This window comes from Trichinella spiralis (assembly GCF_000181795.1).
Source record: "Trichinella spiralis strain ISS 195 chromosome Unknown Scfld5, whole genome shotgun sequence".
Lineage (NCBI taxonomy): Eukaryota > Metazoa > Nematoda > Enoplea > Trichinellida > Trichinellidae > Trichinella > Trichinella spiralis.
In genome coordinates, this window is record NW_003526944.1 from 1,576,698 (window position 1) to 1,590,778 (window position 14,081).

General features: G+C 34.4%; 2 protein-coding genes across 2 annotated transcripts; both read left to right on the forward strand.

Moving 5' to 3' along the window:
• The first annotated feature begins 3,331 nt into the window (after positions 1-3,331).
• Positions 3,332-4,360, forward strand: Tsp_04028 (7 transmembrane receptor). Its single transcript, XM_003374794.1, has one exon. The coding sequence runs from the start codon at positions 3,332-3,334 to the stop codon at positions 4,358-4,360; it is 1,029 nt and encodes a 342-aa protein (XP_003374842.1).
• A 1,439-nt stretch (positions 4,361-5,799) lies between these two features.
• Tsp_04029 (polyribonucleotide nucleotidyltransferase) lies at positions 5,800-13,352 on the forward strand. The gene is made up of 13 exons (XM_003374795.1): positions 5,800-5,842; positions 6,359-6,459; positions 7,460-7,646; positions 7,936-8,066; positions 8,129-8,396; positions 8,469-8,636; positions 8,698-8,811; positions 9,573-9,691; positions 9,838-9,913; positions 10,165-11,230; positions 11,301-11,695; positions 11,849-12,556; positions 13,210-13,352. Exons 1-13 carry the CDS (start codon positions 5,800-5,802, stop codon positions 13,350-13,352), a joined length of 3,519 nt encoding a protein of 1,172 aa, XP_003374843.1.
• Positions 13,353-14,081: the final 729 nt, after the last annotated feature.

Sequence of the window (14,081 nt, forward strand, 5' to 3'; positions counted from 1 at the left end):
CTGACTGAATAATACAATTCCTGGAATAAAGTGTTAAAATTTTTCAACTTCACATTCAATATATGCATAATAGTCGCAACTTGAACGGACCTTTTGAATGGGCAGTTTTTTTCTGTCCCGCAGGAAATCATCAATTGGCGGATTAATTCCATCAATTCATGTTCACAAGAAAATTATTCATCTATTTCATGAACACTATTGCTCATAAAAGGAAAGAGCAAAGTTTTTTTTTTAATTTTCAAAGTAAAATTAAAAAAATATTCACTTCCTCCTGCTTGGTAAACATTGATAGATAGAAGTTTCATTAATCAACAATGTATTCACTAAAAATGACCCTTGAAATTATAAATTACTTTTTTTTATTAATACGCAAGTATGTAAGAGAAAAATAACAATAAATAAATAAATAAATAATATGAACATGCTTTTGGTTCGATCATCAATTTGTCATTTATTGATTTCAACTCTTCCACTTGTAAACAATCACAATGATTATGATTGATAAAAGCAGGAAAACAGAAATCAACTAACATTTTAACATGCATAAGTTAATTAAATCGTCAACTGGAAAAAAATATCATCTTCTGTGAAGTAATATTTTCAATTAGAAAAAAAATATGTAAACAAAAGTGTTCATAAAATTGTTCCAAACTAGTACAGATATAACTATAACTATTTTATCAAAGCTTCAAATAAATTCGCATTATACAATTGTGTGAAAAGCGAAATTTTCTTACTGTAAATTCTTCATTATTGCATAATTAGTTGTACAGAAAAATGTGAAATTTAAAAAGTCATTTAATCAGCAGCAGATGAAATATATTGCAAAATTAGAACACGTCATGTGAAATTATTCATAATTCATTCATAATAAATTCATTGAATTATTTCAAGTATGATAACCTTGAACGGGCTAAAAGAAGATGTTTTGATCATCGGTAGTTTTGTCAACTAAATTTAGAAATTCATTTGTTGAAATATTGAACTGCAATTGAAATCTTTCACTTTGACCAGGAATATGAATGAAAAAATTATAATTAATTTGTAAATATGAAACATTGTCATCGAAGAAAATTGAAAATGATTTTACATAATTTATTCAAATGAAAAATTTCATTATGAAACATTCCTTTTCAACTGTTATAAATTACCTTATCATCCACCCACATCACCTAATTTCTGTGTTTGAATAGAAAAGTAATTTGAAAAATAAAAAAAATAATAATCATAATTTGATAAAATAGAATTATAATTTTATTTGAATTTCAAAACAGCAACATCAACCAAAATAATAATAAACAAGTAAGATTTGTTTGGAAGAGATTTTTCGAGAAAAGATCAAATCAATTAAAATTCTATTCATTTCCATGTCGATGTATCATTACGGTTCCACATGGACGTAGTAATGATATTATTCATGCTGTCAAATGGCATCCTTTCGACTGGCTTTATTTTTTCCACTTGCGAAACTTACATCAGCATAACACTTTGTATTATTTTATAATTTTATCAAAAACATGAAATATCTTCCGCGTTTATAATGTAATTATCATATAATCATTGCATATTATCAGTGGAAATTAAAAACAAGCAACTTCCTTAAACTGCTTTAATTGAAACTTTAAATAATTAAACAATGTTCAATTATACAATCTGTTGCTATTGAAATGGATCAACTCGCCGCTCGCCGAGGCGATCCGTCAGGTTTTACAGTGAATTTTTCAAAGTTTCAACTCAGCAAAGTCAAATAAACGAAAACTCAGCAAACAAAACTCGTAATAAGATTTATTTAATCGCTTTTTATTTAATTACTATTTGATTTATCCATTAACATGCAACGACAACTTTAAAATTAAAATTACTGATTTGCAACTTTTTGATATCACGTGATTGAGAGATTCCAGTTTTGTTTAAATTAAAAAAAAACAACACTATTTTGTTCCTCGTCAGACTGTCGTGTGCAATAAATAATACATGCACATGATAAATCTTCTGGATACCATATCCGCCCCCGCCCCCCCAATAAATTAGACGTATCAACGCCCCTGAAAGCAGATATGTAAAATGATAAAATAATCACGGTTTAAAGTTATGCCACAGACAGAATTAATCGTGGCGAGTTGATCACGAGGCGAGTTCATCGCTGCACGAGTTGACCTTCACGGAGAGTTCAACTAGACCCATCCGTCCAGTTTTATCTTTACCTTGTATAATCGATTAAAGCGCAACTTATGTAAATAATTTTTGAAATAGAAAACAATAAGAAATAAACGAACGAATGATTCAATTATAATTTATGCAAATTTACAATTCTAATAATAGTCGTAGTAAATGAAATTAGACGCGCATACATAAATATTGAAATATGAAGATACAATTTTAGAAAATGCGTAGTGAAACAATTTTTATTGATCTCGAAAATAAGAAAGCTGTAAAAGAATAAAAATCGCCACTTTTCTTTGCACTTAAAGTATGTATCATCGAATCGCAATGTAGCGAGTGAAGTGTGAAATTCTTCCGGACAGTGCATTAAACAAGCATTAATATTTTCTTTCATTTTCCATTTTCAATATCAAAATTCTCAATAATTTTAATCTGAAATATTTTTTCCCAATAAAAATGGTGAAATAAATTTTTTTAAACTTTAATTGTATTCGCGATAATATGCAAATTTCCAATGAGGTATTTTTATTGTTCAATTGATCAATGAAAGAAAAAACAGATTTTATTTTCGAATCAGTTGAAATTAAAAAAAATGATGAAAAATAGATTAATATGAATGGGGGATTTTTCTTTATTATTTATTTGCTTTAATCAATCTCCGCTTATTATTTATTCATTAGTTAAATTTCAAGAATACAAAATGACGCTAATGATGCAGACGAAGCTGAGCGCGGTTGAAAATATTTCCACTTTGTTCAACGCTCGTGCAAAAGCATGCCCGTCGACTTGCTCTTCTTCTATCATTCCTGTTGTAAAATTATGCAAAAATTTTTTCTCCTTGCGCCTATGGTTGTGATCAAATTTGCATATTTGTAAGTTGCCAAAAAAACTAACTAAAAATAATGCCTAAATTGAATCAGTTGAAAAATTTTCACATTTTAACTTTGAAGTTGATATGGTTGATTTGCTTATTAATCGAATAATTTTGCAATCATTTCACGCTTGATTGTTACAGGTGTAAAAGCAATGGGCTCTTCTTGTCAACTTCCTTGCAGTGAAAAATTATAAAAAGCATCTGAAGGGAAAATTTGGCTTCTTCTCTTATTTTGCTTCTTCAACGTTAACAGAGAAGCTAATAATAATAATAATAATAATAATATCAAAAGCGATGAATGCCAACGAAACGGTGACCAATACCAACGAAACCGACATTACCACTGACCGACTACTTCCGCTGAGATTGTTCTTCGTTGTACTGTATGCTTTGCTGTTCGTCGTTGGTTTGGGCAACATCTTCGTCGCCATCTTCATTCTCAGCCACCGTATTTACAGTACAGTGACGAATATATTAATATTGAATCTCTCCGCGGCGGATACTATTTATTTGCTCTTCTTACCGTTGGTTATTTCGTTCAAATTGCAACAAACGTGGAATTTCGGCCTAATCGCTTGTAAAACATTTTTCATATCGGAATCGACCACCAAATATTCAAGCGTTTATTTCATCGCTTTGCTCAGCGTTGACCGCTACCTGAGCATCTGCTTCCGCAAACGCAATTGCCGTTGTCAAGTGACTTGGACAGTACTGTCGACAATAATCGGCTGGATCATGATCGCCTCGTTGATGGTTCCAATATATATGAACAGTAGAATTATTCAAATTTCCCCAACAAAAACCATCTGCACCGTTGCTTGGCCAGCGTCGTCGTCGTCACCAAGAACCAACAAAGATGCAAATTATTACGGTCCTGAACACTACTTTACACTTTATTCATTTGTCTTTTGTTTTCTCATTCCTGCACTGGTGATCGTGTTCTGCTATTGTCGTCTGATAGTTCACTTGTTGCGTGCAAAAAAGCGAATCGGTCAGCACAGGAAACAACATCGTCGCAATAAATCTTACAACTACGTCACCAAAATGGTGATGATGATCGTCGGATGTTATTTAATCTGCTGGACGCCGTATTGGGTGATGAACTTGACGCTCATGTTCTCCAACTACCCCAAAATTGGTCTACCGGCACGGATCCTTTTCAACATTATCCACTCACTGCCGTACATCAACTGTGCGATGAATCCTCTCTTCTATACTCTGTTCACGACAACGTTCAAAGAGGCGTTGAAAAAATCATGCTTCCACGGAAGATGGATGCGAATAGCCGAGACGAATACCAATCACGAACAACATTTGCTGTAAAACGAATTCACTTATTCAAATTCTATTTTTTTTTCTATACAAATGTTCTTGTTCATCTTTGCTCTTTTGTTTTTAATTTTTTCAATTTTTTTTTAGAAAAGTCGTGCATTTCAAGACGTTGATTTCGCAACGCAACGATACAGCCAATGGAGAAAATGCTATCGAAAAAATCGCAACTCCCGACTCCAGCAGCACAAAACAATAACAACATCTTCTGTAATGGCTTATGCTCGCAGAAAAGATTGTAAAATATTTCTGTATTCATATCAAAATTACAACATTTCTCTTCAAGCGGTGGGAAAACTTTTCAAATTCTCAACGGTCAATGATGCTCAAAAAATAGAAAAGAATTTGTTAGGATGGAAAGTAAAAACAAAAAAAACAATATTTTTGCATTCAATTTTTCAATGTGACAAATAACAATTTTCAAATTGTTTACTGTAAAAACTTTTTACTGTACATTTTTTTGTTTGAACTTGCAAATCGATATTCTTTTTTTTACAATTTACCGTAATTGGACATTCAATGTAGTGAAAAGCAGATCATTGAAATTAAAATCTACATTGGTGAAAAATATTCATTAAAAGTTCTTTTTTTACTTCAACTCTACGCACTAGAGCATTATTTAAAATTATCCAACTTAAACTTTTTAATTGCTGTCATTATGCACACTTAAAAATTTTGATTTCATGCAAGTTAAATTACACTGTTTGAACGATTTCAAATAGGAAAATATGTGCATTTTGTTGTTTCGTACTAACCATATTCAAGCAGAGCAAAAATTCACATTTTTACTAATAAATTAATTCCAAACGTGTTTGTCTGGCAAATGATTGAATTGAGCTAAACAATAAGATGAAATAAGAAAACAAAAGTGCAAAATGCAGTTGTTTGTTGTCAGTGCAAGAAACTATGCTTAAAATAAGAGTAAATTCATGAAGTGACAAATATTTTAAATGGAGAATCTAACTTTTTTCCATATAAATTTCTACTTGTCATTATTTCACAACTTAACTTGAACATTTTACAAATGGCATACTGTTGTTATTAAAATGTTATTGTTACAACACTGTTAAGATGACAATACAGCAAAGAAAACACATTTTAAATAAATAAATTAGAATGCTTCAAATGATAGAAACCATACTGATAAAAATTTATCAAATTGAGGATAAAATTTTCAAAGCTTAGTTATTGAATAACTAACTGAGATTTACTAAACTTTTGCTGTTTTGCGCAGTCATTTTCTTTCTATACTCAACATTTCCAAAATTAATTTCAAACTTTATTTCATATAGTTAATCAAAATTTATTTTTTTTACATTTATGAAAAATGATTTTATTCAAATATGATAATAAAGTTACACTTATCTTCTGTATTTTAGAGTACTGTAAGTTTTTCTACTAACAACGCTGTTCATCTTTACGTTGGTTGAAAAATGAGAATCTCCTTTGTGTTTTGTGTCCTATTATGCATATCTAGTAAGTATTTGTCTAAATGAATACGTATTATTTTCTAAAAATTAATATCTTGATTAAATCGTTTATTGAATTTGTTTACTTATTTTTGCTTTTCTGATGGTTAATGTTTTTCTGTGATTACTTCCAATGCATGAATCATATATTCTGTTTTGTATACTTTTAAATATTCACTAGCAAGAGTTGTCTTGTTTTGTTGATCTTGCATGGGTTTTCCAAAAGTATATGTTGTATTTTTTAAATATATTTTGGTATTTTTGTTTCATTTTTAAGAATTGTTAGTATTGTTAATAGTTATGTATGCTTATTGTAATTATTTTTCGTTTTAGAAGCTGAACATTTTTTAATTTGCTTATTTTGCTGTTGCTTATTTTATTTGTTTGTTGCTTTGTTCACTTAGTGTAGTTGGCTGATTCATTTTTGTCACATGACAGAAGCGTCGATTGCTAATTCTGTTGACTCACGCTTCTGTTCACTGCAAGCGTAAATTTTTTTAACTTGCATTTTTAATCATTTCAGTTATCAAATGTGAAGAAGCAATTCCTGTGTATAATGTGAACGACGGCGACAAGATAGTTGGACGAATTCAGACGAAAGCACATTTTGTGGACATTGTAATGGTTTGCCATTTTTCTTTAATATAAATGAATAAATTAATTAACTAATTAATCATTTAGTAAAAAGAAAATGCTTCAAGATAGTTTTGAACTTATTAAATTGTTTTAATAATTGTAATTTCTGTTTGTTTGTTGAAGACTGGTAGCAGTAAAAATTTTGAATTGCGAGCAATTACTCCGGTTGCAATTTTAGCAAAAGTTGCGTCATCCATCCGTAAAATTTATTGTTGAATGCTCAACTTATGTCAAAAATGATTAATATATTTTGCGTTTTCATGATGAGCCATTTTTAATGTGAATTTTTTCCCAATCATTTTGTTAAAAATGGACAGTTTCCTGTCATAGTTTATGATATTTAATAGTTTATGACATTTTCAATGATTCCGGACATGGGTTAATAAGCAGACATTTTGACAGGAAGTTTTGTTTTTAATATCAGATTTTTGTTTTCTATCTTGACACCGATTTCACTTCTGGTTTTTGTCAAACTAAGGGCAAACGCTGTTGGTGACGTTTGGCATAATTTCAGTTGTTTCCATTTCTTATAAAAATATTAGTGTAAATTAATAGCATTATTAACATGTTTGAAAACGTAGTATTTGAAGTATAAAAATCAAAGTTTTAGTTTTTACTAACTTTGATAAACTTCGAACATTTTGAAATATAACGCAGAATTTTTAGAATTAATTTTGTTTTATGAACAGCGTTGAGCATTTTTATTCGCTTATTTTGTAACTTTAATAATAATAAGCTGCATTCGTGAAAATTCGTAAAAACGATTAAAATTAAAAAATAATACAATGTATCGCAGTAATAGTTTATGTGATGAGAAAGTTTTTACATTTGGCTTACATATTTTATTGTAATAGTTCAAACAGTGTATTATAACATATTATATAATTAGTTTAGTAATTATTGGTGTTGAATGTATGTACTGTTTATGTGAACTATAGCAGCATGTTGTTTATTAATGTATATAAACATTATAAAGATTAATTTTTAGAATGGCAAGGATGGGATAATTAAGGTACCTGGTAGCGCTAAAGTAACGAAGGACAAGGCCAGTCCAAAAGATGAAGTTTGGGTAAACTTCATGTGGACTGTATCGAACATCTCGTATGAATGGAATTTGAATTTTAAATTGAAAAATGAAAACGTAATTTTCGAAAGTGCAACATTGAAGCAAAACAGTAATAATACATGTCGATAGTTTTATTTTATTATTAATATTGTGTTTTATTATTTCAGGCATTACGCAAATTTTTAAACCAATGATGAATTTTGGAAATTGGACTCATGCTTATTCTTGCAAATTTGTCGTAACAGCAGCTGATTCAAATTTACCCGAAGAGCTCCCTCGAATGATAATGCAGAGCAATAAGATTCAGGTGTTCAATTTCATGAAGAATTTTTCAGAAGGTCTTTAATTGAAAATAATAATACGAAAGTTGTTCAATTTTACATTTTTGATATTTGAAGATGTAACAACTTGTCAGGCCGATCTTTCTGCCCCTGACGTGGGTCATTGGAACTTGACCAATGATAAATCTGAAATTTGCTTGCGATTTGATGGGGCAGTAAAGTTGAACGTCACATATAAAGATTTGAAAGTAATTTGTATTGCTTAAATGCTTAAAAAGAAATAAGCAGAAATAACACTTAACTTTTATAGAAAGAAACGGAGAGCGTTTTACTGAATGTTCCAAGTTCTGCATATATTATTCCATCAGAAAGTTATTGTGCCAGTGCCAATGCGAGTGTCAACGAAACAACAGAACAACGTTTGACTCTCGGCTTTTATGACGACTGGAGTTTGAGTTATTTGTTCACTCGTGATGCAAATATTACTGGTGACAAAAGAGGCGATCATTGGATACTGCATGAGGTCACTTTGAAGCGTAAAATGATGGACGTATTAACTCCGAATTGTTTGAACCCAGGTTTTTTATTCGTTTCCAACTTTTTCTTCTTCAACCATTTCTACATTTAATAATTGTTTAATATTTTTTAAGATCAAGTTGAAACCGATGAATTGAAAGACGTAAAGTTGTTCTACACGATGAATGACCGTTCATACGGTTGCATGTCAGACCAGATAGTTCAGGTGGACAAGGATGTTGTTGCGCATTTGTCACACGTGCGCGTTCAACCTTTCATGCTTTCACCACAATTTTTTGCAGGTAATTTTTGTTTGTTTGTGTTTTACTTGTTGTGATTTGTTTTTGATTTTTTTATTTTTAGAGGAAAAATGTTCCGCAGATTTGATGACCAGTGATTTGATACCGATCATTATTGGTGCAGCTTTGGCGATTCTCGTAGTAATCGTTCTGGTAGCATATTTGATTGGCCGGGCTCGTACCCGCCGACAAACATATGAAAACATCTGAAAACTTTTCTACATATATATTTTTTTTTCCTCTATTCTCTTCTTTGAAATTTTACATTACTATCTTTATAGTTTCTTTATTTTTTATTATTATTTATTCTTCAAGCTTTTCTTTTTAAAAATCTACATTATCTGGTAAGAGAATGCCTTGATCAAAAAATGTTTTCGATTGTGTGATTTTTTTGAATATTATATACATGCGTAACATTATGTTAACTTAACCAGTTATGCATGTATATATTATATACATATTTATTTATTTTCACATTAGTGAACTAACGGTTGATTGTATGTGTTATATGTATACATTTGACGATACTTTTTTTCTCAAATATTTGATCTGTTTGCGATTAATGCGTGAAATTGATAACGTTTCGTCTTCTCTGATGGAATGTAAAATTGTCATCAGGCAATAATTATGCACAATAATTTATTGGAAATTTTTTTGCAAAATTTTGCTTTTAAATTTTTGATCCGCTGTACAAATTTTTATTTTGTCCATCTATTTTACACAGTCTCTTCTGTCAACCGTGTGGAATATGCTTAGTAGAGAAAAAAAATTGAGTAAAAATGTTGTGATTTCTATTGTCACAATCACACTGCTTGCTTTTCAAGCGTCTAAAAACGCAGGATTTTTACATTTCTCCTATTGTTGTTCGATGAATCACAAAAAATGATCCACTGAAAACGAATTGCATATTCCTCTTTTTTTGAATTAATTATTTTTTAGTTTTGTTTTTCTTTTCCCATTTCTCATTTTGGCTTCACATCATGAATCCAGCATCGGGTCGAGGTGAAGATTGGAACAACTCTGATGCGGAAATGTTGGACGTTCTTGCAAACAAAGAGGTGAGATATTTACGTCGACGAATTGTGGAAAATTATGCAGTCGTGAATTTACATTGTGAAAGTTTCTCCACAATTTATTGCGTTTTCAGTTGTTAATTTATTGCAATTTTTTTGTAAGCGATATTAATTTTTGTTTCAAATATTAGACAATTATGGCATCACGAAGTCAAGTGAATAATGACGAAGGTACAAGCGTTGAGGCTTTCAGAGATTTTTTCAACAGTACGTCAATTGGCCATTGGTTGAGTTGAAGAGAGATGTTGATCGATTGATTAATTTTTGATTTTCAGAATTTGAAGATCTCTGCGATGAAGACGACCTAGATTGAAAATATATCCACTTCGATCGATTTGTTTTTATTTGTTCTTTTTTTTCGTTTTGCAAAGTTTTTTCTTGAATGGGATTTTTCTGCGTTGTTACTCGTTTGACAAAATTGGCTCCATTTTCTCCGTTGCTGACATCTTCTCGTCCAGTGGTCAGTGTGCAAGCCGATGTCGGCTCAGTGCCGATGATTCTGGAAACTGGTCAATTGGCCAGACTGGCCGACGGTTCGGCCGTGGCGAAAATGGGCGCCACGGCGGTCATGGCGACCGTGGTGGCCAAGAGCCGTTCGGCGGTGCAGCCGATGATGTTCATGCCTTTGACGGTCGACTACCGAAGCAGGGCGGCGGCCGTCGGTCGCATACCGACCAATTTTTTGAGACGCGAAATCGGCGCCTCGGACAGTGAAATACTGACCGCCAGGATGATCGACCGTTCTCTGAGGCCGGCTTTCGGGCGGGACTGCTACGTCGATTGTCAAGTCAGTTGCAGCTTGTTGTCTTTGGAAGCGGACGCCACTGGGGCGGATGTGCTCGCCGTCAACGCAGCTTCGGCCGCTTTGGCTTGTTCGAACGTGGTCTGGAACGGCCCGGTGGCTTGCGCCAGGGTTTGTTGGGTCGATTCGAGGCCGGTTTTGAATCCCAGCCGGCAGCAGTTGGAAATGAGCACCCTGAATTTGGTGTTGTCGGTCGGCGAGCATCGTCGGATAGTGATGGTCGAAGCGGGCGGTGGCAGCAGCGGCTCCTGCTCCTTGGACCAATTGTACGCTTGTTGCGACTTGGCCGTCGACAGTGCCCAACGGACCTTGGATGCCATCAAGCAGTTGGCGGCCAGAGCTGGAAAGCCGAAACGCGTCCCGAGTGGTCAACTGCTGCCGGCCGACAAGCCTGACGATCTCACTGGCGCCATTCAGCTTTACGCTTCGGCCACGTTGGGCGAGCTGTTGTTGGACAAAGACCTGGACAAGATGGCTTTCGACGAACGGGTGGCAAATTTGCGCCACGAAACCGCGGACAATTTGCGTCAAGCCGACTGTTTCCAAGACGACCAGTTGCGCTTTTTCGACGTTGCGTTCAACGATCTGCTGAAGAAAGCCCTACGCGATCAAGTGTTCAACACTGGTCACAGGCGTGACGGTCGCACGTTGGACGAACTCAGACCAATCGACTGTTCAGTGGATTTGTACCCGTCACTGCATGGTTCTGCACTCTTTCAGAGGTGACGATTATTCATCCATTTGTTTGTTTGTTTGTTTGTTTGTTTGTTTATTTGTTGTTCCTGTGAACAGAGGACAAACGCAGGTGATGTGCTCGCTGACATTCGATTCTCGACAAGCGGCTTTTCGAGGCGACGTGTTCTCTCTGCTGAATAGTGGTGGAATAACGAAAGAGAAGAAATTCATGTTCCATTACAATTTCGCGTCGTTTGCGACCAACGAGCTGTCATCAGCACGCGGCATTGGTCGTCGGGAGTTGGGCCACGGTGCGTTGGCTGAAAAAGCTTTACGTCCGGTGGTGCCGTCCGATTTCCCATTCACTATACGTCTGGCGGCTGATGTGCTCGAAAGTAACGGCAGCTCGTCGATGGCATCCGTCTGTGCCGGCTCTTTGGCACTGATGGATGCAGGCGTGCCAACAAAGAGCTCCGTCTCCGGTGTAGCGATCGGTTTGATGAGCAAACAAGGTGAGCGAATATATAATCTATATATTGGTATTCGATTTTTTGATTTTTTATTGAAATTTCTATTTTTCTTTAAAATATATTCTTGGCGAGATGTTGGCACAGCTCACACATCATCGTTTGTTTGTATTTTAGACGAAAATGGAAACATTTCAGATTATCGTCTATTAACAGATATTGCTGGTATTGAAGACTTTTTCGGTGATATGGATTTCAAAATTGCTTTCACGTCGAACGGTGAAGTGACGGCCATTCAATTGGACACTAAACTTCTAGGCGGCATCGATCAGCGCATCTTCCGTCAGGCTTGTGAACGGGGTTTGCAAGCGAATCGGAACGTGCAACGGAAAATGGCCGCCTGCTTGGCCAAGCCGAGGGCGGCGGTCAAGCCCAACGGACCGGTGGAAGAGCAGCTTCCAGTTCCGGCTTCGAAACGCAGCCGGCTGCTCGGCGCCGGTGGTTTGAACTTGAAACGGATTGAAGCCCGCACCGGTGTGCAAATATCCCAACTGGACGACACGGTCTATTCGGTGTTCGCGCCGAACAAGCAGGCGATGCAGCAGGCGCGTCAAAGTTTGGACCAGCTTCTTGCCGACAACGTCGAAGAGGAGCAGCTTGAATTTGGCGCCATATACGAGACCAAAATTGTCGAACTGAAAGACGCCGGTCTGATGGTGCAGTTGCATCCGTCCTTGGCGCCGGTTTTCGTACCAAATTCCCAACTCGACAGCCGTCGCATCGCACATCCCGCCACGTTGGGCTTCCAAGTTGGCCAGACGCTGTTGGTCAAATATTTCGGCCGGGATCCAGTCACTGGTCAAATGCGGCTTTCTAGAAAAGTGTTGCAACAGATCGGACCTGCTGGTACGAAAAAACTTGGCATTGAATAATAAGAATAAGAATAATAACGAGACGAGAATGTTGAAATGACGGTGAAAATTATTTTATATTAATAATAATGTACATTTTTTGCTCAAATGCAACAAATGAAAAATGTAACGTATACATAGAAAACTTTTCTTAAATCTTTCATTTTTTTAACTGTCATCTATTTTTCACATCACATGGCTGGCTGTTTTTGCTGATGGTGAAAACTGCGTTTCCATATTATGCATTGTATAATTGTGCAAACAAAAAACGAACGAACGCGCACCATGCTATGCAGAAATTTGTGCTGCACAAAGATCGATCATTCGATAAATATGCAACGCGAAAGAGGCCAGACACATGAATGAAACAAGTTTTGGCTGCTGCTGATGCTGATAAAATTGTACAAATTTGCAATTTGACAAAAACCAAAACCATAAACACGCTATGCACCATCAGCATTCACATTAGCCAAATTCGAACGTCGGTGGAAAAGTAATAATAAATCGGTTGCATCGTCATCACCACGAAAAGAATGCTCTCGTCTTATTCATTGCAAATCATCATCATCAACCTTGCAATATCAGTGGAGAAGAAAAAAGCATGCATAAATCATCTTTTTTACCCATTTGAAATTGATCACCTTGCAGATAGATATTGCACAGGTGGCATGTGGCTTGTGGAACTTGTGAATCTAAATGCCAAGAAGTTCAGGACAACGCAGCAACGTTTGCGAATGTCCAAAAATGTTGACGATGCTCTACGGCCTGATTTTTGCAAGGTCGCAACGTAGCAAAGATCACTTTTAACCATTGGAAATGGCAAACTGCTTTTGAAACTTTGCATCTTTCAGTCGATAATACACATTAACTAATAGCAGAACAATATTTTATAAATAAATAAACAAGCAAAATGCATATATATATATATATATATATCCAATTTTATCATGTATATATATAACTACATAAGCAAATATTTATCCTTTTCCGTATGTCCGTATGTGTTTGCAAATACATACACAGATGCACATATGCATAAATATAAATAAATAAATATACGTACAAAAAAATTTTACGTTACAATTTATTCGATGTGAAAATCAAGTAAAAAATTATTATATATATATGAGCAAGTTATAATTAAAATTTTAACAAAATTCACATTAGAAGTTCAGTTGTTGCTTTTCAAATTTTATTAACTGCTTTATTAAATTTTATTAAAAAAACAATTTAAACTATTTCATTCAGTTGCTATTTATTTATTACTAATGCACGAAGCATTTGAAAAATAGGGAAGACATATGACGCTGAAAATTTGCATCATTTACATTCCTTATTTGGCAATAATGCTGTGATTCAATTTTAAAGAATTTTAATACATTTAATTGCGTCATAAACGTATCAATTCAGCAGCTTTTTTAATTTTATACGACGCAGATGTTTTTATCTTTTTACACTGTTTTGCTCTTTGAGATGTGAAGAACAAGTATTGCATTTTAACTGAACGAAATAAAATTGCA